This window comes from Zalophus californianus, chromosome 6, assembly GCF_009762305.2.
Source record: "Zalophus californianus isolate mZalCal1 chromosome 6, mZalCal1.pri.v2, whole genome shotgun sequence".
NCBI lineage: Eukaryota > Metazoa > Chordata > Mammalia > Carnivora > Otariidae > Zalophus > Zalophus californianus.
This window is the reverse complement of record NC_045600.1, coordinates 137,032,511-137,058,795: the sequence shown is the minus strand read 5'-3', so window position 1 is coordinate 137,058,795 and position 26,285 is coordinate 137,032,511. Positions and strand designations below refer to the sequence as shown.

The 26,285-nt window shown below is 48.8% G+C and overlaps 1 protein-coding gene across 17 annotated transcripts in view; it reads right to left on the bottom strand.

The window, feature by feature from the left end:
- Positions 1–5,560: 5,560 nt before the first annotated feature.
- AKAP13 (A-kinase anchoring protein 13) overlaps positions 5,561–26,285 on the bottom strand; it is a 323,215-nt gene continuing 302,490 nt past the window's right edge. For 14 of the 17 annotated variants that reach the window (XM_027570072.2, XM_027570076.2, XM_027570074.2 and 11 more), the window contains 11 exons: positions 23,898–23,974; positions 22,728–22,909; positions 22,528–22,610; positions 19,913–20,107; positions 17,120–17,281; positions 16,495–16,565; positions 16,029–16,073; positions 13,097–13,147; positions 11,926–12,375; positions 10,823–11,156; positions 9,957–10,006 (listed from right to left, as the gene is read on the bottom strand). In XM_027570072.2, the coding sequence (XP_027425873.1) occupies positions 9,957–10,006; positions 10,823–11,156; positions 11,926–12,375; positions 13,097–13,147; positions 16,029–16,073; positions 16,495–16,565; positions 17,120–17,281; positions 19,913–20,107; positions 22,528–22,610; positions 22,728–22,909; positions 23,898–23,974 (1,700 nt within the window). Of the gene's footprint in view, positions 10,007–10,822; positions 11,157–11,925; positions 12,376–13,096; positions 13,148–16,028; positions 16,074–16,494; positions 16,566–17,119; positions 17,282–19,912; positions 20,108–22,527; positions 22,611–22,727; positions 22,910–23,897; positions 23,975–26,285 lie in introns of all 17 variants that reach the window. The other 3 variants (XM_027570071.2, XM_027570075.2, XM_027570077.2) reach the window with 3 other exon arrangements.

The window sequence follows — 26,285 nt, the reverse complement described above, 5'->3', positions numbered from 1 at the left end:
GATTTTCCCCATTGAATATGACATTAGCTGTGGGTTTCCATATATGACCTTTATTATGTTGAGGTATGTTCCCTCTAAACCTGCTTTGCTGAGGGCTTTTTTTTTTTTAAGATTTTATTTTTAAGTAATCTCTACCCTCAACATGAGGCTTGAACTCATAACCTTGTGATCAAGAGTCACATGCTCTACCACCTGAGCCAGTCAGGCACCCCTGCTGAAGTCTTTTATCATGAATGGATGTTGTACGTTGTTGAATACTTTTTCTGTGTTTATTGAAATGATCATGTTTTTTATCCTTTCTCTAATTGATGTGACATATCGTGTTGATTGCTTTACAAATGTTGAACTACCCTTGCATCTGGGAAATAAATCCCACTTGATTACAGTGAATGATTTTTTTAGTGTATTGTTGGATTTGGTTTGCTAATATTTTGTTGAGGATTTTTTGCCTCTATTTTCATCAGAGATATTGGCCAGTAGTTCTCTCTCTCTCTTTTTTTTTTTGTGGTGTCTTTATCTGGTTTTTGTATCAGGGTAGTGCTAGCCCCACAGAATGGATTTGGAAGCTTTCCTTCAATTTTGGGGGATAGTTTGAGAACAATAGGTATTAACTCTTCTTTAAATGTTTGGTGGAATCCCCCTGTGAAGATATCTGGTCCTGGACTTTTGTTTGTTGGGAGTTTCTTGTTTTTTTTTTAAAGATTTTATTTATTTATTCAGAGAGAGCAAGAGAGAACACGAGCAGGGGGAGGGGCAGAGGGAGAAAGAGAGACAGCATTTCAAGCAGACTCCACGCTGAGTGTGGAGCCTGATGCGGGGCTCGATCCCACAACACTGAGATCATGCCCTAAGCCAAAATCAAGAGTGGGATGCTCAACTGACTGAGCCACCCAGGTGCTCCCCTTGGGAGTTTTTTGATTAGCGATTCAACTTCATTGCTGGTAATGGGGCCTGTTCAAATTTTCTAATTCTTCCTGATTCAGTTTTGGGAGATTATATGTTTCTAGGAACTTATCCATTTTTCCCCCTATGTTGTCCAATTTGTTGGCATATAGCTTTTCATAATATTGTCTTAAGTTGTTTCTATTTCTGTGGTGTTGGTTGTTACTTTAATTTGTGATTTTGTTTGAGTCCTTTCTCTCTCTCTCTAATGATACTGGCTAGAGGTTTATCACTTTTGTTGATCTTTTCAAAGAACAGCTCCTGGTTACATTGATCTGTTTTTGTTTTTTTTAGTTTCTATTATTTCTGCTAATCTTTATTATTTCTTTTCTTCTCGTTTGTGGTTTTATTTGTTGTTCTTTTTCCAGCTCCTTTAGGTGTAAGGTTAGTTGTTTGAGATTTTCCTTGCTTCTTGAGGTGGGCCTGTATTGCTATAAACTTCCCTCTTAGAACTGCTTTTGCTGCATCCCAGAGGTTTTGGAGTGTTGTTTTCATTTTGATTTGTCTCCATGTATGTTTTGATTTCTTCCTCTTTGATTTGTTGGTTGACCCATGCAGTGTTTAGTAGCATGTTATTTAACTTCCTTGTATTTGTGGTCTTTCCAGATCGTGTGTGTGTGTGTGTGTGTGTGTGGCTGATTTCTAGCTTCATAGCATTGTGGTCAGAAAAGATGTACGGTATGACTTTGATCTCTTTGAATTTGTTGAGGCTTGTTTTGTAGCCTAATATGTGAACTATTCTGGAGAATGTTCCATGTGCACTTGAAAAGAATGTGTATTCGGCTGTTTTAGTATGGAATGTTCTGAATATATCTGTTAAATCCATTGTTGTCCAGTGTGTTATTCAAAGCCATGGTTTCCTTATTTTGTTTGGATGATCTGTCCATTGATGTAAATGGGGTGTTAAAGTCCCCTACTATTATTGTAATATTGTCTGTTATTCCATTTATGTTTGTTATTAATGGTTTCATGCATTTGGGTGCTCCCATGTTGTGTGAACAAATATTTACAATTGTTATATCCTCTTGTTGGATTGTCCCCCTTATTATAATATCCTTCTTTGTCTCTTGTTACAGTCTTTGTTTTAAAGTCTATTTTGTCCAATGTAAGTATTGCTATTCTGGCTTTAACACCCATTTGCTTGAGAAATGTTTCTCCATCCCCTCACTTTCAATCTGCCGGTGTCTTTCTTTAGGTCTGAAAGGAGTCTCTTGTAGGCAGCATATAGATGGGTCTTGTTTTGTTTTGTTTTCTTATCTAAACTCTCACCCAATGTCTTCTGGAGCATTTAGTCCATTTATAGTCCAAGGACTTCTTGATTTGTATGTTTTGCCATTTTGTTACTTATTTTGTGGTTTTTTTGTATTTTATCTCTGATCCTGTCTTTTCTTGCTCTCTCATGGTTTGCTGATTTTGTTTAGTGATATGCTTGGATTCCTTTCTCTTTATTCTTTGCAATCTATTGGTGGTTTTTGATTCCTGGTTACCACTAGCTTTGTATCTTCTGCATGTAGCAGTCTGTATTATGTTAATGGTCGCTTAAGTGTGAACCCATTCTTTACTTCTCTCCTCCCCATGTTTTAGGTCTATGGTGTCATACTTGGCATCTTTTTATTTTGTGAGTCCCTTGACTGATTTTTACAGATATATTTATTCTTACTGCTTTTGTGCTTCCTATTTTTCTTACTCCTACTTAAGGTCTTTCCTTTCCACTCAAAGAGCCCTCTTTAGTATTTTTTTGTAGGACTGGTTTAGTGGTCATGAACTACTTTAGTTTTGTCTGAGAAATGCAAATTGTTTCCTTCAATTAGGATGATAGCCTTGCTGGATAGAATATTCTTGGCTGCAGGTTGTTTTCTTTCAGCAGTTTGAATATTTCATTCCACTGCTTTCTGGTCTTTCAGTGTTTCTGCTGAAAAATCAGCTGATAGCCTAATGGGGTTTCCATTGTATGTAACTGTTTTCTTTGGTTGCTTTTAAAATTCTGTCTTTATCACTACTTTTTGCCATTTTAATTACTATGCTTTCGTGTGGACCTCCTTTGGTTGATTTTGTTGGGTCTCTCTGTGCCTCCTGGATCTGGATTTCTGTTTCCTTCCCCAGATTTGGGAAGTTTTCTGTTATTATATCTTTAAGTCTATTTTCTGCCCCCTTTCCTCTGTCTTCTCCTTCTGGGATCCCTATAATGTGAATGTTATTATGCTTGATACTATTACCGAGTTGCTTAAGTCAATTTTCATTTTGTTTATTTTCTCTCACCTGCTCAGCTTGATTGCTTTCCACTACTCTGTCCTCTAAGTGTCACTGATCTGTTCTTCTGCTTCCTCTATTTATTCCACCTAATGTAGTTTTAATTTCATTTACTGAGTTCTTCATCTCTGGTCCTTTTTTATGTTCTCTATCTCTTTGCTAAGGGCCTCAATGAGGTCCTCCACTCTCAAGTCCAGTGAGGATCTTCATGATCATTACTTGAAATTCTTTGTTAGGCGTATTATTTACCTCCATTTCACTTAGGTCTCTTGATGGGATTTTGTCCTTTTCTTTCACTTGGGACATATTCCTCTGTCCCCTGATTTTGTCTAACTCTGTGTCTGTTTCTGTGTGTTAGGAAAGTAACCTATGTCTCCTACTCTTGCAAGCAGTGGAAGAAGAGGTCCTGTAGTGCACTGCAGTGCAGAACCTGGGTGCTTCAAGGGTGTCTTTTTTTTTTAATTATTTATTTAATTATTTATTTATTTATTTATTTATTTATTTATTTATTTATTTATTTAGCACAAGCAGGGGGAAGGGCAGGAGAGGGAGAGAGAGAGTCTCAAGCATAGTCAGGGCTGAGCATGGAGCCTGATGCAGGGCTCAGTCTCATGACCCCAAGATCAGGATTTGAGCCAAAATCAAGAGTCAGATGCTCAATCACCTAAGTCCCCCAGGCGCCCCCCCGAGGTGGGGGGGGTGGTCTCTGTGCGTGTTGCATGCAGCCTGCTTTTGTGGCTGAGCCTCTTCTCTCCTGTTCAGTCACCTGCAGTGGCTCTCTTTGCCCTGGTGTGGGCACTGTTTGGTCCCCGTACTGTTAGTGGGCTGCTCTGGGGCTGCCTTGGGCTTGGGTTGAGTCCGACCAGACGTTTGCCAGAGCTGTAGTATCACCAAACTACAGGGCACTTTCCCTGTGTTGTCCCTGAGAAGGTTTTGTTGTTGGGCGGGGCCTGTAGTCAGACCAGATGTCTGTCCCCAGCCCACTGCTGGGGCTGCGGTCTGACTGGTGTGTGTGGTTGTCTTTCCCTCTCCTTGGGGCGGGAGTCTCTTTGGAGCGGTGCTGGCTCAGGTCAGGGCTGCCTGCACACTGTGGCTTGTGGCTGTGCTGTGGGTGGGCTCCTGCCAAGTGTATTGGCGGGTGTGGATCTACAAAGTGTGCCGGGCAGGATGTGCAGTGTTAGCAAGGTTCGCGCGCCAGTCCTCTGCGGGAGGGGGCCCGCAGCCACAGGGACCAAGGCTGGCCAGGTTGGAAGGGACAGATCCACAAAGTGCATGGGGATAGGACACGAAGTGTTGGCAAGGTTCTCGCAGTCTTCTGGGGGAGGGGACCTGCAGCGCCGGGACTGAGGCAGGCCTGGCTGGAGGGGGTGGATCTGCCAAAGGGCAGGGAGTGGGGTGAGGTGTTAGCAAGTTGGGTAGTGAAGATCAGCTCCCTGGTTCCTGCAGGAGTCTCCTGCTGATCTCTGCCCCTTCCTGCACGTGCTCTGAGGTTAGTAAATAACTCTCCCTCCTGTATGTCCCGGGTGGTTTTCAAACCGCTGTTTCTATACTGTGTCTCCCTGGGCTGTTTGTCGTGCTGTCTCTTTAAGGGTAGGGACTCAGGTTCCTAGTGCCCTCCAGAGTCCCAGAGCCAAGCCAGCTGATTTTTAAGGTTCCAGGTTTTAAGTCCTACTGGTTGTAAGAACTTGTGAAATTCAGCTCTTCTGGTTTTCAAAGCAAAATGTCATGGGGATTCGTCCTCCCTGTGTAGGCTTCCCGGTGCGATGATCTGTTTTTCTCCCCTCTTCTGGGCCCTGTTCCCTCCCTCGCATGGAGGGCTGTGAGCTGTTTAGCTCTCCACAGTGTCTCTCCCTTTCCTCCCCTCTTTGATACGGCCTCATTTCTACATTTAGTTGTGGAGTCGGTCTTTGGCTTGTTTGCACTGATGTGTTACCTAGTTGTGTCTGTGGGACGAGGTGAGCTTAGGGTCCTCCTATTCCACCAGTGTCCCCCAAAGTCCTCTTCCTGGGTGGGGGGGTCATATGGGCAGAGAAAGTTGTCAAAGGAAGGCAAACTAACATTGATTCTTTTTACAGAGTAGAATCTTTAGCAAAGGACGATTTTACTGCACTGATATGACTGAAAATAGTTTTGATTCCAGGCACAAATCTCATGACTTCAGGGCTGGCCAGTCACCCCCCGGTTTTGCCTCTGGGCCCCCGGAAAATGTCTTCAAGGAGCCAGAGTGCTTACAGACTCTTCCTGACTCCTGTTCCCAGAGGTACATTAGAAACAGAAGTTCTCTTTGGGGGAGAGGGCTCTTCTTGGAGTGGGGGTACCCCTTTATCAGGAGCCCAGAGTGGGGATAGCATACAACATGGCAACAATCGAGACTTAAAGGACATTTATTTTTTGAAAGGGTGGAGGGGACTTTACAAGTACAGTCTGAAGCCAGTAACTAGAAAGGAAGATAAATAAAATACAAAGCCAGTATGTTGTGGCAAAATCCCAGAAAACACACTGAAAAATTTTTTTTACAGTTTAAAACTGCTTTACTTTATACATAATTACAAATTAATATACAGCATCTGGGTTTTAACCCCTTTTTATTTAAAAGAATCTAGCACAGAAATGTTCATCTAGCATTTGAAAACCACAAAAGCAGAGGTATAAGGTGTACGGTAATCACCCTCCTGCAGGTCCGGGCGTCTCCCCGCGCCCCCAGCGGGCAAGGAACACAGAAAACCACAGGCTGAACCGTGACTGTGGGCAAGCTGACCGGGCGGGCCCCTGGCGGGTGGCTGCAAAAGGCAGGAGAGCTCAAGATGGGTGAATATCTGGGGTGAAGAGGCAGCACGCTCTGCTTCGAGGCAGCAAGGAGCCCCCCAGCACAGGCCGGGCTCGTGGTCTGGGGCCGGAGGGCATTCGCCATCTGGGTTTGCCCGGCTTTCAACCTTAGCAAGATGGAGAATTAATTCAAGGCCTGTAATCTTTTGACAAATTAGAGGGGTACAAAGACAGAAGCCTTTGTTTTTCCCTTCCTTTTTGTTTTTACTTTTATGGCAGCATTAAAATACTTTTCACTTTGAAACCTGGCCAGCAAGCAGATTCCAAAGCTCTGGGTAACTAGGAATGTCAGGCTACGCTGGAAGACAAATGAAGACGCAAACCACAACAAACTCTTTGCCCTTCCCTCTGTGTCTGCGTGTTGGGGAGCCGGGCCCAGCACCCCCGGCATGCGTGTGTCTGGACGGAAGGCGGGCGGGCAGGGCGCACGTGCCGTCTAACCTACGGGGCTGGTTCCGGGCTTCCACAGTCCGAGGGCATCCAAGCCTGGCGGGGGCGGGGGGGGGGAGGAGGTCGATCCCCTCTGGCAGAGTCTGGAGTCCCCTCCAACCCACCCTGTGGATGGCCACTGAGGCCCACTCACCCGTTCCTCCCAGGGCTCGGCTGGCCTGGGTGCAACCAGTCACCCATCAACACTGGAGTGGACTGCAGCCCTCCCCGACAAATACCAAAATCCTCGGGAAGAAAGAACTGGCCATGGAAAAGCCACTGAGAGACCAAGCAATGAAATATCAAGTACTTCTGTGCACAGCAACTTCTGGATCAAGTCCTGGTCTCTAAGGTATGGTTCTGCCCTTCACTTAAGGCAGAGCTTACTTTATCAAACCCCCGCACCCCCATACCTGCCCCCCTCCCAGGAAAGGGACAACAAACCCCAAGGGTCTTGAAAATTTGTGCTTACTGCTACTAGGGGCTCGGGAAGAGAATAAGGGAGAACTATTCTCAAAGAGACAACTTTAGTGATGCTACCCTGAGACACAACAGGGAGAAAGGTAAGATTCGTACCTTTTCAAAAAAATAATAAAAAAATCTTGATAAGGATTTCTTCTCCACAGATCGCTCTCACGGGGGTAGAGAATGGAATGTTGGCAAAGGCTGAATTATGGCAATTTGCATGTTTTTAACCCTCTCCGTTTTCAAAGAAGAAAACAGTTCACATAGCTGATTGTCTCAAAAACGAAGCCAACAGATGAGAGCATTTAAAGTGCACGTCACCCAACTGGGATGACAACTTCTGAGATGATAGCATTTTTGAGATAGAATTTTTGAGCCTCCTTCCAGGAACTTCACTAGACTCTGGAAATCTGGGGACTCTGGCTGGTGTCTCTATCTGTCCCCCTAAAACTTAACCACAAAGCCTGGCATCTTCTTTCTTGAGCTTGCTGGAGAACACAACAGGGAACCGCCTCTGGAACCAGAGCAGTTCCCAAAGTCACAAGCACAAGCAGCAACAACCCAGGTAGTTCTCCAAGCATGACAAAGAAGTCCCTGGAGTTCAGTTTCCGGGGGGAGGGTGGTGGCGGGGGGCGTGGGGGGAGGAGGAGGAAGACATGTCAAAGCATGGCTCTTAATAAGCAGTTGTCTCTCTGTACTGCAGACTCGATTTTGGATGAAGGTGGGCAGTGGTGTGGAAGCAGGAGGCTACTTTCCAAGTCTGATTCTACACTTGTCCAACCAGAACCTGCCCGAGCTAAGTGACTGGGGGTGGGTGCTGGTGCAGCCTCCGTTTAAACAAGCACCACCACCAAAGCAACTTCAAGGCTGGGCAGCTGTGGACAGAAACTCGGGGTCCACAGCGTTTTGTTGGAGAGAAGAGGGCCCAGCTTGTCAGCACCCAGTGCTTCCTGGTGCAGGCTCCAAGAACAGTGTGGCCTGGCCTACATGGACACCGAGGAAGGAGGGAGGGAGCTTCCTTCCCCAGTGCCATTCCCTCCAGCAGCCCACGTCTCGTGGGACAGCGAGCCCAGAGGGGAGCTCCAGTTGGTGACGAGAACGGACAGCTGGGCCCCACGCGCATCTGAGGAAAACCAGCGCAGGCGTGGCCGTGTGGCCCGAGCAAGGAAGTAACCGCTCTTTTTCCCTGTTTAGGGTTCGGGGGGGGGTGTGTGTGGGGGGTTACATCAGGGTTCAAAAGATGATTAGCTTAGCTGGTCTTGTTCTTAAAGTGTTTCTGAAGGCTAAGAAATCTCTGTGACAAACAGGTGAGCGTAACTCACAGGTGGCAAGTTTCTTGACTCTCATGCAAGACGACGACATCCCTTGATGGAAGAAGGAGGTGGGGGAGGGGAGGAAGGGAATGGATCCCCCTTTCATTTTCCTTTGGGCCCTCACGCACTTTGACAGACACTGAGGAGGGAGGAGCACTGTGGCTGGTCATGTTCTGCATGGATCACACAGTTGAAACCATAGGGCTTAAAACACACACACACACACACACACACACACAAATAAATAAACAAATCTAAGCTAAAAATTTTAAACCAGACCTCTTTCAAATAAACTGAAAGATAAATATCTCCATCTGCAAGGCCAGCTTGCAATTCATCAAGCACCAAGTTACAGATTTCGTTTTTCTAAAAAGTATGTTCAAAGACCCATGCTCCTGAGGGGCGAGAAGCAGGAATGAAGGGCACACCGAAAGCACAGACTTCTCCAGGGTCTCCCCTCACAGGGGAGCAGTGAGTCCAGCAGGGAGAGGGGGCCTCAGAGAACTCCACAAACCGGCCTGCTCCCAGCAGCTGCTCACGAGCCTCAAGCAAATACAGATCACCAACGGTGCGGGAAAGCACAGAGAAAGCAGGCCGCATCTGGCACCTTCGAGGGGGTGGGGTACAATAACCAACAGACCCTTAGATTTGGAAAATGGGTTAAGAAATCAAATTCTGCCCTGACCTCCTAATACTGAATGAGCACGTTTCCCAGCCACACCTGGGCCAGCTCCCTCTCAGGCTGTCCTGGTATAAAAATGAGAGGGGCCGGGGGCCCTGTCCTAGTGCAGGGGTGGGGACAACCTTGCTGTGGAGCAGTGGCTTCCCCTGGGATGGTGCCGGAGGCCGGGGGTCAGTGACAACCAGAAAGTGGCACAATGCAGGAGTAAGGATGAGGAGACTGCTTTACTGCATCTGTGCCTAGAGTATGTGGGCAAACATCTTGGAAAGCCAGTCTATTTCTTTGGATTTCATGTTAAAATTAGATTTTTTTTTTAATGACGAACACCAAAATCAAGATGGTACAGATCACATATATACACACACACACACACGTTTGTGTGTGTGTGTGTGTATATATATTTTTTGAACACATCATGCCTTTTCTCACTGGTTTTCACAAATGCCTGCCAGCCCTTCTAAGATCGAGAAATACATGCAGAAAGAGGGGAGGTGTGCACGGGGTAGGCTGACGAGAAAACCGCTTTGGAGGACAAGGTGGGGGGGGGGACGGGCCGAGCGCCCGTGTGCTCCCGGCGCAGGGCCAGGCAGCACCTCCTGCGTCAAGCTGACCAGGCCCCTGCTACAGAGGGCGCCTAATTCTGGCACGGCCCATGTGTATATGCAGACGGGTAACTCTATGTACACAGACCAAATCCAAACTATCTGCTGTTTGTTGCTTATGTCCCTCAAATAAAAGGCAGGTAGGATTTCAGACCTTATTTGGAAACTTCTTTCAGCCTTTAGAGATTCCTGACATGTCCGAAACCATCGCCTGGACTTCTGGGGCCACCTACTTTCAGTGTAACATCCTCAGTAGGGCCGCCCCGAGCCGGGAGCCGTCGGCAGCCGCCAATCCCGGGTCTCCTGCCCCACCCTGACACTCGAGACCATTTGTCCCTCTGGTCCAGGACCTGGGGCAGTTCGGGTGTCCAAGGTAAGAGACCACCCCCAGGAACAGCAGGAGAGGCAGGGCTGGACACGAGGCAGTGGCCATGGCAGAGGGCAGGGTCAGCAGAAGATCTCTTCACCCTCTGCGGGCACTTCTGACGCGGGGCCATCTGGGAAAGGGGAAACCAAGGAGAAAGAACTTCAGAAAAAAACTGCTCTCTTCCTTGAACTCCCTTCCCTTCCTCCTCAACCCGAGTCTTCTGGGATGCAACAGCTGCTGGCCGGGTGGGCAGTCCACCCCCCCATCCCCCACCTCCCCCACTGGGGCTCCCTGATTGGTTTAGTAGATGAGGTCCTCTGACACCCTTTGCTGTCCCCTGGTCCCTTCAACTTGACAAAGCACTGGACCTCCTATTCACACACAAACAGGCCCAGAGACAGAAACTTCTCTTTCATCTCCCACAGAGATGGGAGGGAGCAATCCTAAGGAGAAGGAACAGAGGGAGGACTTAGGAGAAAGGGCTGCACAAACTGGGAGCCTCGGTTAGTGGGGTTTAATCACGAGTCTGGCATCACCTACTTCACGCAGCCACTTGCGGGAGTAATCAGACCCTGGGAAATGCTCACCAAGCACTAGTTATACCGATGACTGGACTAGGCCTACAGAAAAGCGGGGAAGACGTTAGTCTTCACTGAGGTGAGTGTCAGGCCCTCAGCTGGGTAACAACAGATGCCCCCACACGGAGACCCGCGTGCTCTCCTTGGCACCCGCGTGCACACGGTGGGGGCGGGGGGGGTCCGAAATGCCCGGGGAGTCCGTGTTCTTAGTGGGAGTCCAGACAGCCCTCCAGAGGCAGAGCAAGTGGGCTCGGGGGGACGGCGGTGCAGCTCTGACACAGTCGAGTGGCACCCTCGGTTTAACCCTGCCCGCCCTTCAGGATCCAGGAGCAACATGGCCGTAGGGAGACCTGGCATGTGTCACTCACCACCAGGCTGAGAGCGGCTGCCTTTTTTGTTCTTCTTTTTCTCCTTCTTATCCTTTGGCTTAGCCAACCCAAACAGGCGGGTGGAGGCGGAGGCGGGCACGGGGGTCTGGCCCTGACCCTCGGGCACTTTGTTTGGCTGGCTGGTGGAACTCAGTATGTGAAAAGGCCCCTTATCTTTGTGTGTCCGAGAGAGGCTGTTCCTTTTTGGGGACACCGAGAGTTCTGAGTCCAGGGATCCCGATTTGGCGACCGAAGGTGCAGATGGCAAGGGGGACTCCTCAGGATTCGGAAGGAAGGATGGGATCCTCAGCAGCTTGGTGTGCTGATGTGACACCTGCACACGGTCAAAACATGAGGCTCTAAGTCAGGGGCCGGCGGCATCCCCAGGGCCTGCTCACTACGTGCCCAGGTCAACAGTGGGGGGCATCAGCCCGGTGTGTACCCACTTCTTGGACGCCACGGCACTCACTAAACAGGATTCAGGACTTCTTGACTAGCCCTCCCCACGCAGTACCTGGGAAAGGGCTACAAATATCCCCCTTGACGCCATTCCTATTTTTACTACACGTACTTAACGTCAGCACCACAAAGAATTAATAGTACCTTCGATGAGGCAGCTCAGAAGAGAACTCCCATCCCCTTAAGAAACGAGAGAGCTGCTTAGGTGAAGACTGATTCACACAGGGCTGTGGAGAATTATTTCAGGGCGGAGGGGCTACGGGAGCCTGTCGGGGTAGAGGGTGGTGGGGCGTCGGAGGTGAAACCCAGAGAGAGAGGAGCACCGTCTGATCGGGGCCGCGGGGCGGGGGGCGGCTTCAGCGGGGGCTCTGCTGAGCTCCCGGCCGCCCCCACCTGACACCTGACCGCCTCTGCGGGAAGCTGAACCCACCGCCCCTCCGGAAGGTGCTACTTGAGTTTCCTCTCCGGGCCCCAGGTCAGTCTGTCAGACACACGGCAACACGGGACGAGCGTGTCCACCGTCAGGCCGGTCGGCCACGGGTGTGCGTGCTCCCGAACGCCCACGGAAGGCCCTGCCCGCCGCCCCGTGCTCAGGACGCGGGCCCTCGTTGCCCGCAACCCTCCGGGCGGGCGCCCGCACGCACCTGCCGGGCGTCGTGCTCCGCCTGCCTCTGGCTGAGGTGCTCGGCGTCGCGCCTCAGCTGCTCCTGCTCCCGCTCCAGCTGCTTCTGCGCGGCGCGCAGCCTCTCCAGGTCGCACTGGTAGGCGCCCTTCCGGTGCTGCAGCTCGTCGCGCTCGCGCTCCAGCTCCTGCTGGCCCCGCCGCACGTCCTGCTCGCGCTGCGCCAGCCGGGCCTCGCGCTCCTGCAGCGCCCTCTCGCGGGCCTCCCACTCGCGCTCGCGCCGCCGCTTCTCCTCCTGGTGCTGCGCCTGCTGCCTCTGCAGGTTGGCCAGGTCCTGGCGCTGCTTCTCCAGGCTGCGCTGCTTCTCCTGCTCCACCAGGGAGCTGGGGCGCGACGAGCTCCGCGCGAGTGCGCGCTCCGCCAACAGCAGCTTCTGGTCCTCGATGTAGCTGTCCTGCTGCAGCACCACGCCCTGCGGTGGGGGGGGGACATGCGGAGGAGGGAGGTGCCACCGATCCAGCCCGCCCCCGCCCAGGGACAGAGCACAGCTCTCCCCTCATTTTTAGGCGGGTCTGGTCCGCACTGCTCCACTATAACCTTGGAGTCCCTGCCCGCGCCCCCCCCCCCGGGGGGGGGCACTTAGCCCACAAAATGTCAACTGTGTGGGGACCCAGAGTCTTGTTACACTTGCTCACACGCTGTTGACACTGCCCAGGGTGGGGGCTGTGTATGTTCTGGAGGTGGGAGGAAGTAGGAATTGGATCTCTTAACAGTTTCGAGAAAGGAAGTGCGCAGAATTTAAGGATAATTCCCAGAAAATGCTAAATAGCAGTTATTTCCGGGAGGACTTCCCTATCCACACACTACAGGGAGATATGGAAACTTACAATCATGCTAAATAAAGCACCCAAACCTTGTTAAGGCTTCATGGGCTCTGTGCTAAGGTTACCAAGAGCACCTATACATAGTCTGCCATCATCAATTCATCAATTGTTCATCAGTTCTGTATTATGAGGTCAATGACACTCTAGGCACTGCATTTTGTACCCTTTCTCATCATGACAGCCAGTCTTGTCTTGACGGAGGGCCCCATTTTACCCACGAGCAGCTCACAGACCTCAAAGATCCAGGCCCACAATACCCTTATGGTTTCTCTTAAAACAAGTGAAGGGGTGAAAGACAAAGGCCTGTACCTGCAGCGTGCTGAGGAGTTCGTGGAGATGAACGACACTCTGGACAACCTGCTGCAAAAGGAGGCAATGGAAACATCACCTCAGGACGGAGTCTTGGAACCCACTACACCGTGTCACGTCTTGAGCCTAACCCACTACACACACAGCAAGGGGCCTGCGTCTGAATGGAACGTTTCCAGACTGAAAGCACCAAAAAGAATAAGCAGGTACAGATGGCCAAGAGATAAAAAACAAGATCAAGCAAACGGAACAACTGTGCAGGAGGGCCATCAGCACCCATTAAAGGCATGATAAAGCTCCAACTCTCTAAAATGAGTGGTGCAAAAATGGTGTGCGTAACAGAACAGAAAGCCCAGAGCAAATCACAGGAATTCAGTATGTAAGTAGCATTCCTAAATCAATGGGGAAGGAAAGAATATTCAACAAATTGCTCTGAGAAAACGGGCTAAATCTTTGGGAAAAATTAAGTTGGGATCCTGGCTCACACAAAACATATTCATTCAAGCAGATTAAAATGTTAAGTGTAAAACAAACAAACAAACAAACAAAAAACCACAAGAGAGTTGTGGAAAATATGAGAATGTCTCTTCTGATCGTGAAACAGAGGCTTTTCGAAGAAGCAAGGCAAGCAGCCACAGATGTACTTTCACTTGCCACTGTGTGAAACATAAAATTAAAATATAAAATGCAGGGACACTTTGAACAGAAAGCCAAAGGAAAAACCCCTTCACTTAAAAATAAAAAATAAAAAAAAAAAGAAGAGGCTCCCGTGGATCAATGAGAAATGAATACCCTAGGAAGCAAAAAGGCAACAGAAACAGCAGTTTGCAAAAGAAGAATATAAATGGTCAATTATATGACCTATTAAAAATGATTCACCTTTATTTGAAATCAAATAGATGAAAAATAAAACACCACTTGCACTCATGAAACCAACAAAACATCAGTTAAAAACAGACCATTCCCAATGCTGGTGAAAGCAAGAATGGCCTTGTACGGAGGGAAGGGGCGCACGCCGCACACAGTTCTTTCTAGAGCGCAGAAGCGCTGCACCAGGCTGTTCCTGCTGCGTCAGATCCCACATGAAGATGCAGAGGAAGAATGAACTAAGCCATGGCACACAACAGAGCAATGTGCAGCTGTTAAAAGAGCATGCTTGTGCACACAAGGCCCTGGGGAAATGCTTCGAATGTGTTGAGAGAAAAAAGGACACGAAGCTCCAGGGGGCATGGATATAAATGACACAAAACTATTTTTGTACTATTCACACTCATGCAAACTTAGACACATAAATCTATGTTGTGTGGAAATATAAACACCCAACATTTAACAGTAGTTATTCCTCAGTGGTGGGATTATTTTACTCATGTTTTTCTTTTTTGTTTTTGAACATTTCTCAAACGTTCTACCATGACCACATATTCCTTTTATAATACAGGTGACCCGTGAACAACGTAGGACTTGGGGCACCAACTCCCTTGCACAGTAGAAAATCCACGTATAATTTCTGAGTCTCCAAAAACTTTACAAATAGCCTGCTGTTGACCTGAAGTCTTACCCATTAACATAGGTGATTAACACATATCTTTATATGTTGTATTATATACTGTATTCTTATAAAAGTAGGCTAAAGAGAACGTTAGGAAAAACGATAAGGAAAACACATTTATAGTACTGCACTATATTTACTGAAAAAAACTTGCATATTAAGTAGGCCCTTGCAGTTCAAATCCATGTTATTCAACTGTACTTAGAACAAAACACAAAAAAACCTAATTATCAGGCTTAGCTCTTCTGAGAATACACTTTTTACTCCTCTTTTCAGTTTACTCTTAATATTAATTAAGAATATTAATATTCTTAAAAAACAGAGAGAGGTCACCAAAGACCAGCAGGCTGTGGCTGGGCTTCCGCAGTGTATTATCCATGCTGGAATGCCTGAAAAGCCCGGGTCTGGTACTTTCTTCCTTGACCCTTGTCAGGAAACACATGGGCGAAAAGTCACTGAACAGAAAAATATGGGTGAAATTTCATTCGAACAGGAGATACAGAGAGTACTAGTCTGTGTGAGAGTAACTTTATTTCGTTTAAGGCAAACACACTGAGGGGACTGCCTTCAGAATGCAGTGTTTACACGACAATGCCACCCAACGAAAAACACCCTTCTGCATCTTAGGGGGCAAAAGGGGAAAGTTCCCTTTAATTAAAAATTGTAAAACAAAGCTCCTCAGGGACTTAAGATATTATGTTAAAAGCAAGAAGAAACACAATGGCATCCTGAGAGGGATGCCCCACAAAGCCACTGTCCCATATCTAGGCACGCGCGCGCCCACGCTCCGAGCCACACAAGTCTGGAGAGGGTGGTGGCCTGGGGAATAGGGGTTGCCGGCCAGGAGCAAGGAGCAGGGACAGCGGCACAGTTCTCCGGCAGGGTCAGCAGACCTGAACGGAGGCAGGGGAGGGAGACCCCCTCAGAGCCTGCTCTCCAACGAGAGGGACACCAAGGCTGCTTTCTGAGTGATGCACAACGCTCAAAGAAGAAAACGCAACCTGAGTCCTCGCAGGATAGGCTATTACTATGCAGAGTGGCCCACAAGTTGAGGTGCCATGGCCCACACTTGTGGCTTTTGGCGCCAGGCTCGTGTGCCAGGCAAGCAGGCGTGGCAGCGCATGTTCCCAGAAAGCAAGAGGCCTGCTTCTCAGGGACAGAGATGCCGAGGCCATGTTACTAGGCCACGGTCTGGCGCAATTCCAGGATGATGGCCCGGGGGCCAGGGAAACAGCAAGGTAAGGAAAATGGCGACACCACCGCTAAGTGTACAGATGGAAGCCAGGAGTCAGCTTGTTCGTAACAGCAAAACACAGATGAGCATTCCTAGCCTAGCAATTACGACAAAATCCTATTCTTATACATAGCTCATAATGCCCTTACCTCACTGTTTCTTTTAAGCATAAATACCACGTTAGCATTTCCACCCTATAAAACAAAAAACATGCATTTAAAAAGAAAAAAAAAAAGAAGATCCTCAGGCAAAAATATTTAATGTGTGTCTCAATTATGATTGGGCTTCCCATTTTCGTTCTTTCCCACCACAGCCTCCCGCTGTAGGGTAATGAAGGTTTGAGGCTGGACTTAGCGGAAGCCCCTAGAGAGTCCAGGCTGGCGTGGGTCACTGACCCAAAGCTCTTAATGCCGGGGGGCAGGGGAGCCAGGGCTGTAAGCACAGGGTTCTAGCCCAAGAGGCCTAACGGCCAGGAACATGGGACTCTAATTGTAGGGTTCGTTTCAAAATGTGCTTTCCTCTCGAAGTAGGAAATGACAGCAAGTCAGGCATCCAAAACAAGATCCAAGGGGACTAACTGCAAAGATTATGGCTGTAGAGGCTTTAGAAAAGTACCTTTTTCAGACCACTATCGGATTCGGTTCTCCTCAGGTCTTGGCCATCCTCCCCCTCTTCCTTCTCACCTCCTGAAACAAACAAGGGTGTTTTGTTTTAAGTTGTAGAACACATCGGCCAAGAAAAGAATACAACATATATAGCTTAGGGATATGGTATTCCTGCATCTTATTAATGCCAGAAAGGGGGAAGCCACCTGAGGGGAGCTCAGTGATTATTAAGAATTTTATGGCCACAGAAGAATTAGAAGCAGAAAGGAAAAACGAGTATTATTACTTCTTTGGCCACAGCTTAGCTGAGATCCCAGGAAATTGCTTTTTATTACTCAAAATAAGCGTGACACTGACAGAGGTTCTTGAGTATTTTAGCAGCCAACAACTCTTTCGCTGAAACTTCTACTGACTGAATGGGACAGAGGAGATGCGGCTACCAGAATATGAGCTCATTCTTGGTTGTGTGTAACAGTCAAGGGTCACCTACAGGAGTATGGGTTCTAAATCATTTACTTTTTTTTTTTTTTTTAAAGTAAGCCCTAGGCCCAATGTGGGGCTCGAACTCATGGCCCTGAGATCAAGAGTCGCATGCTCTACGGATGAAGCCAGCCAGGGGCCCCTAAATCATTTACCTTTTGAAGCATTCATCTGGTGGCTGTCAAATCCTCCAAAGGTCTCTGCTCTCCGGGGCAAGGAAACAGGACCAACCATGCCTTCTTGCTCAACAGGGCTACTGACAACCTGCCCAAGCGTGCCTCCCAGGCTTCCACTCACCAAACCTTGAAGGATCTCCACTGGAAAAAAGGAAACATGCAAAAGTGACACTTCATCTTCCACCGAGAAAAGGAAAATCTCACAGTAAATACACACGTACAGGGAGCACGATCAGAAAATTCCAGAGTGACTAGGTGACTTCCTTTGCTCAGAGAAAGGTCTCAGCTCAGGATATGTGTTGTAACTGGATTCTACTGGGAATGCACAGATGAAGCCTTCAGCCTTATTTACACGAGGTCTAGGAAATTCGAAGGGCACGGGGAGACAGTAATTTACTGGAAGGGGCATGACCTTCTAGAGTCAGACCCAAAGTAGCCAAAAAGAATTCCCTAGGAAGTAAGATGGGCCAATTTGAGAGCAGTGCTAAAACCAGCAGGGTTTTTCCCGCTGACAAAGTGAGTTCAAGGGACCAGAGGAGCGTAAGGACTGGAATTCTCAAATCTGACCGGAAAGGCTTCTTTTCTAGAGCAGTGTCCCCCAGAAAGGAGAAAGTGCTAAAAGTGGAATGAAATTTGAGCTGGAGAGGAGCAACAGAGGCGGCCAGATGGAATGGAGGGAAACAGAGGCAAGGAATCTCGGAAGATAAGCCATCGTGTTTAAAAAAAAACACACAAAACAAAACACTCCATGGAAACAATGAGAGAGTCCTGTGAAGTGAGAAAAGGTATCTGAACCTAAAAACTTAGGAAACTTATTTCATGTAAAAATGAGCAACTGGGAAACACCCAAGTCAAAGCCCACACAATGCTAAGGAAAAAAGAGAGCGAGAGAATGAACGAGGGGGGGCAGGAGTCCCCGCGTGGGGTAACAGCACCTCAGAGAGACGTGTCCGTGAAGTGGACGGGCTACTTACTGCAAGGGGAGGACACGGCCATGGAGGAACCGAGGGTAGAATCGGGAAACACAGACGCCAAGGAGTGGAAACAAAGAGAAACGATCATTTTAGAGAGGAAAACTAGATCATAAGAGCAAAATAAACCCAACAGAAAATGACTTACCAGAAGGTGGAAGGAAGAATACTTAAACATGAAAAAGATGAAGAGATACAAAGCGTGAGGAGAGCAAGGCGTACGGAGGACAGGCAGAGGGGTCCAGCATGCAGATCACGGGAGCTCTTGAAGAAGAGAATCCAGACAAGGGCAGAGGAAAAATACTAAAAGCTATAATTTAAGAATACTTTTCTGAAATCGGAAAACTCTGAAACCACATCAAATTAGAACGCTGTGACCCTGAGAACATCAACCCAGAACAACCCCAACATAAGGTGTATGCTAGTAAAACTACCTGCATTTTGAAAAAGTAGCCTAGGCAGGAGGCATGGGACTTACACTCTCACAGGAATGCTTTACACCAGAGAAAAAGGAAGAACATTATTTAAGAGCAATTAAGATACCCAAGGGAAGAAAGTGTGAACCAAGGATTTCATATCCCAGAGCCGACTTCCAAGCTTTATGCGGCACCAATTATTAGCAGTGTGCAAGGACATAGGGTGCAGTGTTCTCACGAGCCTTTCCTGAGACAGCTACTAAAGGATGAGCTCCAGACGTCCAAAATGACAAACGACGTAATGAAAAACCCAGCAGCAATGACCATCCCTGCTGCCCAGATTGTGGTCTTAAAATAGCATTTCCCAGGAAAAGATACAAGAGTTCCTTAGAGAAAGGACTCTAGACTGGGCAGAAAACAAAGTGAGTCTAGAATATCTTAATATACCAAAGAGCAACGAAGCTCTCAGAAACTCCTGGGGTCAGGTCAGAAGCTCCTGGAAGCCAAACAAAGAGGCGCTGGTTGGCAAATAGAGGACATTCTGAATGTTTAGTATGGATAATCACTGCGGTGACCTGAAAACCATCAAACAGGTCTAAATTCATGAGTGTAAGAATACCTGAAAAGTACAGGTCACCCTTAGAGGGTGACTGCAGAGCAATTCACTATCCTGATAATTGGTAAATAAAGGGGAAAAAATCCAGTATCTATCCTTTTATCTTCTTTTTCCTGCATGTTACAAAGAAGGAGACAGCTAGCTATCCTGTGCCTCCGATAAAGGAGCATGACACTCCAAGAACACAGCTTACCGGGGGGGGGGGGGGGGGGGGGGGGGGGGTCAAGCCTGAGTAATTAAGCCTCCGTATCCAGCTCAAAATCTGAAGGAACTAGCATATCGGACAGATGAACAGAAGCCCTGTGTGAATAAAAGCTGGACTCTGAGAGACACTCTAGGTCAAAAAGCTCAGATTCTTCAAAGATAAATTATGTGGAAAAGAAAGGGATGGTGGGGAGGCCTGGAAATTAGGAATCTGGAAAGGCCTTATAAAAAAACACAAGCAAGACTCTAGTGTCTACAAACAGGCCCCTGGCCATAGAACTGAATGGAAACGTGTAAGTCACAGTACCTGTTCCTTTTGGGAAGGAGGGAGGGAGCTTTGATGGGGACAGAACGTGTGGAAGGGCTTTGGGGTGTCTGGCCACATCTTATTTCTTGACCTGGGAAGCGGTTACAAGGAGGTTCCCCTGATAGTAATTTACGAAGCAAAATATTTGTTTTGGGTTGTTTCCTGTACCTGTACTTTATTTTACAATGGAAAAGTAAAATTTGGTAGGTAACGTTAGTGCATAAAGCACTTTGGGAAGAGACTAAGAGGGGCAATTACCCTCATTTATTGCACTTTTCATTAAAGGTCCTCCTTTGAGAGCCTCTTCTGTGTTGGAGCGGAAGAGGATTCTAGAGCTGTGAGTCGGGGAGCAATCCTCCGGCAAGGGGGTGCTGCACTCAGTCATGTCTCGGAAAATCATCTCCTTCTCTTCCAGTAAGAGGAGGATCTGCTGGTCCTTCTGTTGAAGTTGCTCTGCGGGGAGGATGGAGGAAAGGGCTGGTGTTTAGTAAGAGAACCAGGACATGAGTGCCACCTTGTGGTCACTGGTGGGACAACACACAACACAGCTCCACCCCCAAGCCCCCTTCCCACCGCAGGGGCAACTCCATCCAGCGTCTTTCTAGGCAAAATCAGAATTTCTGACACAACAAACCTACATTTTGTTTCCACTCCCCTACCTCCTGTTTATTTCTCAACCAACTCTCGTCTGCATCTGCTCTTTCCAAGTCTACCCTTCATTACTGATCCAATGAGGCTTATGTTTCATCTTCTCCAGCATGGAGGATTCCTCTTTTTTTTTTTTTTTTAAAGATTTTATCTATCTATCTATCTATCATCTATCTATCTATCTATCTATCTATCTATATCTATCTATCTATCTATCTATCTATCTATCTAGACAGTACATGAGCAGGGGGAGGGGCAGAGGGAGAGGAAGAGAAAGAATCTCCAGGCAACTCTGTGTTGAGCATGGAGCCTGACATGGAACTCGATCTCATGACCCTGAGATCATGACCTGAGCTGAAATCAAGAACTGGACAATTAACCAACTGAGCCACCCAGGCACCCCTCCCCTCTCCTTTTAAACCGATCCCACCTCCCCCCCCCCCCCCCCCCGCTTACTTGGAGGACATCACTGGTTCTCTTCCTGCCATCTGCAGTGGAATACTACCTGGGGCTTCCTCTCAGCTCCATCCTGGGTGGCCCTCCTGCACCTCACACACGTCCTTCTGGGGGATATTCCTTCCCCTGGCTTCAGTGACTTCCCGTGTACTGGTAACTCAGGCAAAGCAGCCCGAATCCTGCCCGCTTTTCTGAGCGCCAGATCGAGTCCCACCCGCCTGTGGCTAGCTCTACTTAGATGCCTCGTCCTCGGCTTGTCAGAAAGCTCTTTTCTCCGTTCTTGCCATCCCCCTCCTCCCTCCGGCATGTGATCCCTTACGCAGCCAACATCCCCTTCATCCTCCAGCTGGGCCATGCCGAGGACCTGGGAGGGCTTCCGTCTCCCTGCTCCACCCTGCCGTCCACACCCACCCCTCTCCTAGGAGCCTCCCAGTCCCGCTTTCTACTCCCAGGGGCTTCCCCACTCCCTCAAGCCATTCGCCCACGGGCTTCAATGCCAATGAAGACAATTGAGATGGACGTTTTGCTACACAGATTGTATCATTGCCTTGTTGCCGTTCAAGCCCTGGTGCCTTTCCAGCTAAACCCCCACCTCCTGGCCCTGACCGCCCCCCCCCCCCACTGCCCCGACATCGCACACACTCAAGGCCTCTTTCACTCTTGCCCTAACTGCTCCTCTCGTCTGGTGCGGCAACTGCTTTAGACTCAGCTCCTGCGTCAGCTTCGCAGGCAGGATTTGGTCCTTTAGATGTGCCTGTGGTCCCGTCCCATCATTTCCATACGTCTTCCTTGCTAACGGGGGCTCCCTGACAGCAGGGATGCTGCTTTGGCAAGCTCTGCACCCCCAGCACTTAGCAGTGTGCCTGGCCGGGCTTCATGCATGTGAGGAGAAGGAAGTTTTCATCCCTGCCACACTAACCGTGGGCCAAGAAATCAGGTGTAACTCTGGCTTCAGCCTAAATCTGCCTCCCCACCCCCCACCCCCAGACACAGTGTTAGTGCTCTGTCCAGCTTAAAGGACTAACCAAACTCCTCGGGTGCTTACATTTATTTGACTCTGGGCCTTATTTCTACCCAAAGCACGGTCTTTACTTTGGAACATTCGATAAGCACTGGCAAAGAGAGAGGAGCACCCACCCTGCTGTTTAGAAGGCAGGGGAGAAGAAGCCTCTGCCACGCTCCACGTATGTGACCCTGGACCCACAGCATGGCCTTTGTGGGCCTCAGCTTTCTCATGTGCACAACGGGGATTGGCAAACGTGTCTTGCAGGGGTGCTGAGAAGACTACCCGGAACAGCAGGGACTCAATAAACAGAGGTCGAGCATAATCGGTGAGCACACCTCTCCCAGAACTACCTCATAACTCATGGCAGACACGCAGCATGGCAGCAGGGGTAACTGACAAAAACAGATTTAACTGGAAAATTCTTTTCCTCAAGTACCCTTCTGTCTGAATCTCAAATATGACCGTGAGTTTTAGCAAATTCTTCTGTGACAAAGTACAAAGGATGTCACCAGGGTCCAAGAACACAAAGTGAGAACAGAGAATCAGTACCCCCTTGACCTAGGGTCAGACACCTTCTGATGGCCGTTTTACGGGACCTGGGACCCATGTCAGCTCAGGTTCAGTTGCTCTTTCATTAAAAGCCACTCACCACCCTGTTCTGAAGCTGCCAGGACAGCTCTGGAGCCGAGGGGTCGCATTGCCCTGGGAGCCGCTCGCAGTCCCCCCCGACGGACAAGGTCGCGGATGCTTCCCACAGCTTTACCTTTCAGTTCTCGGGCTTTGGTGTCCAGCATCCTCTTTTCTTCCTCATTCTCGCTCGGAATTCCTTCATCTTCATCTCTGTTCCTAATCCCGAAACAAAACGAAATGGACCAACAGCCCCCATGATGTCGAGGACACTGGTCACTGCCCCCTCGAGGATAAAATCACAGAGGCTGGGATGGGCCCTGGCGTTTGACTTACAGGGTGTTGATCGTGTCCTGAACGATCTGAATCCAGCTGTTTCGCTCCTCCTTGGAGCTGGCATGCACTTCCACCATCTCTGGGTCCTTCATCCCCATACTGATTAAGAATAAACCTTTCTCCTCATGTGCTACTTCCCTGACAATCAGCTTCTTTAACGAGATCACTGTTGATTTCTGGTCCTGGAAAAAGGGGAGAGGGTCAATGTAAAAAAGGCACACGATATTCTAACTCTCAAGAACAACTCTGATCTAAGGCAAGACCAGATGCATGATCTCACTCACGTGTGGAATTGAAGAAAACAAAACAACCCCACACCAAACTCACAGAAAAAAAGAGACCGGACTCGTGGTTACCAGATGTGGAGGGGTAGGGAGGGGGAATGAGATGGAGGAGGGTGGTCAAAAGGCACAAACTTCCAGCTGTGAGATAAAGAAGCTCTAGGAATGTAACGTGAACACGAGGACTATGGCTAACTCTGCTGTTTGGTACAAATAAATATATTCTCAAGGTTCTTATCACAACAACTATTTTCATTTCTTCCTTCTTTTCTTTATATTTTATCTACATGAGATGATGAGTATTAGCTAAACTTATTGTGATCATTTAATAATATGTGTAAATCGAATCACCATTCTGTACACTTTAGATGGTGATATATGTCCAATTATTTCTCAGTAAGACTGGAAAAAAAAGCGTATGGTTTAACAAACAACGGTAGATTCAAGATAAAGAGAAGTATCTCGTTATTTCATCTACGTTTTATCAAACAGAAAAAGATTTCCAAAAAAGAAACAATAATTTGTATCTACAGAGTTTTCAGACATGGTTCCTACATGATGAATCCTTCTAGGTTCCTCTGTGACTCTGGCTGGCAACATTATAAATCAGCACAATTTATGGGGCATAATGTGCAAGAAATACTCCAGTGATAGATCTCTTTAGATCAAACGTCCAAGGCTCTCAAAGGGACTGAGAGGGAACAGAAAAATGTTTTTTTGGGGGGGCGGGGTGGAAAACTGCAAGAGTATCTGAGGAAATAGAATCTGTCCTGAGCAAAATATGTTGAAAGGGTGGGAGAGCAAGAATCCAGCGTTCCGACCCCATACTTAAGCCAGCTGTTTCAAATACTATTCATTACAAACAGAGGAGACTGACGGTTCAGCTTACCAGTGATGCGAAGACGTATTTCTGGTCTTTTTCTTGAAGGAACACTAAAATGTCAGTAAGCAGAACTGCCTGAACCTCTGTGAAGTGGGGAAGGAGAGGAAGGACAAGGGTTACTTAGCAGTGAAGCAAGTCAGAGGCCAACTCAGCACTCCAGCCCACAGAGCAGATCAGGACGGGAGAGTGCTCCCCCTCCACTCCTCCAAGGTGATGGATGGGTTTACATTTCTGCAGGATCCACATCGGGTCATTACATTTTTAGAGGCATTTTTTAATGTAGTTATCACCAAAGCCTTATCTTGACAAAGCTTGAGTACTCCATTCTGGAAAGATATATCCCATAAGGAGAGACTTGACGAACAAAATACTTTAAGAATAAAGCTGGGAAGGACTTTAACAGATAGTAATAGCAACATATTCCACCAAATATTCAGGTCATAATACCCCTCGACTTCGGATCCTAATACTGGGAGAGGTGTGGGACAGCAGACCGGAGAGATGCCAAGAGGTGATGTATCGAAAGAGCTCAGTCTAATGCAAGGTAGGCTTCCCCCGCACCCGCAGGAGGAGAGAATGGCTCCACAAGGCCGTCTCATTCCACGGGTACATGCGAACACAATGGCTCGTCCCCCGGCTCCAAGAGGTCCCACTCAGCCTCAACCTCTACCACAGACACAGCCTGCCCTTCCTCTCAACTGAAACAAAAGCCAAAGTGAGATCCCTACTTGGATCTAGTAATCCAGGAAATGCCACCAGTTCTCGCTCTGTTGGAGAACAGGAAGTGGCATCTTCCAGTACGCCCCTAATGTAGTTAGAGCTAACAGGCTGGCCCCTCCGTGTCATCGACCCCCACAGCCCCTTGGGGAGAGAACGGAGAGGACTTATGCGGCCCCATCCCAGGCGGTCAGGCCTTCTCTCCTGCTTCTGCCCCCACCGGAAGGCCCTCTCTGGTGACTCACTACACAGCTAGGAAGAGAACGGGAGCAAGCACAGCTGGTTCCTAGGGAGGTACTGTTTTCAGCCAAGACGAACCAGGCTGTGCACGACTACTCTGTGGACCGCTATCGGTTCGGACAAGCTTCTTACAGTTTACTTGTAAATAATTTGGGTGTCTGCCAAAAAAGAAAAAAAAAGTTCCAAAACAAGTTTCCACTTCATGGGATGCTGAGGCTTCTGTGATCAGTGTCAGTGGATCAGAGAAAAACAAGCCCAGCCCTCCCGAGGGGTGCCCAGTGCAGGACTGGCTGTTCCTGGCACGAGCTCGCCTGACGGGAAAGGGCTCCCCGCCACCCCCTAACTGCACTGGAGGCCCTTCAGGCCAGACAGAGCCTGTCCGGCTGCCACTGGCTGACCACAGCGTCATGCTCACAGCTGGGATCCAGTCGTTGCTAGTTTGGGAGTGGATAAATAAACCGCCGTGCACAGGAAAGAACCAAGTGCTGGCTCCAGGCAGCAGCTGCTCTAGGAAATTCAAGGCCTTGCAAGAGGAGGCAGGCGCTTCCCAAGTGCGGGTAGAGTCCTGATCCAGGTTTCTTGGAGCGTCAGAGGACTGGGGCTGGAAGGACAGAGGGAGCCTTGGGGATCACCTAGCCCAAGTTCACCATGCAGCAGGGAGACACATCTGCTGGAGGCAGGAGGGGCTCGTTCTTTTCTCTGACAGGCTCCTGTCCTTCCTTTTCAGGCAACTCAGGCTCCTGCAGCAGGGGCACTCCTGTGTCTGTCGCCAGTCTCTCCCCAAAGGCCTGGAACCGCTTGTCCTTTAAGGCACCCCCTCGCTGCCTCCACTGCTGTGCTAGAAAACAATCTACTGTGTCCCTTCCCTGCTGGAAACCCTCCATCTGGAACCCATTCTTTGCCCACCCACGCCCATCAACAGTGTCAGCCGTCCGTGTCTCCATCTGGACGAGGCCCCTCTCTGCCCATGTCCCCAGCCCTCCCTGCCACTGTCTCTGCTGCCGGAGAGCCGGGTGCGCCTGCCCTTCATCCTTCACCACTAGCTCCATGCCACTCCGCACTGCCTCCCCCAGTGCTCAGTTCAGCTCTTGATTCCAGCACCCAGTGCACTGTGCGGCAAGCACCTCTTCACAGGCCTTTTCATTCAGAGCCCAACTTCTAGGCACGGTCAGCTTCATTCACCTTTGAGGCCCACCAATCGCCCGGGACGTCTTTACTGTTTGGTCCAAGCCGGGTGAGACGCTAGCTGGACTCTAGGCTACTGGCTGGCAGCAGCTGCCTACAGTGTTCCTGACACGTGAGAGATGAGAGAGGGGCCCACATTTCATCCCTAGCCTTGGCTTTACGTCAGCGGGGCTGACAGCATCGGGCTGGCCTGCCTTGTGCATGCAGCTCGCAGGGGCCAGGGCCGGGGCCGGGGCCGGGGCATGCTCAGGG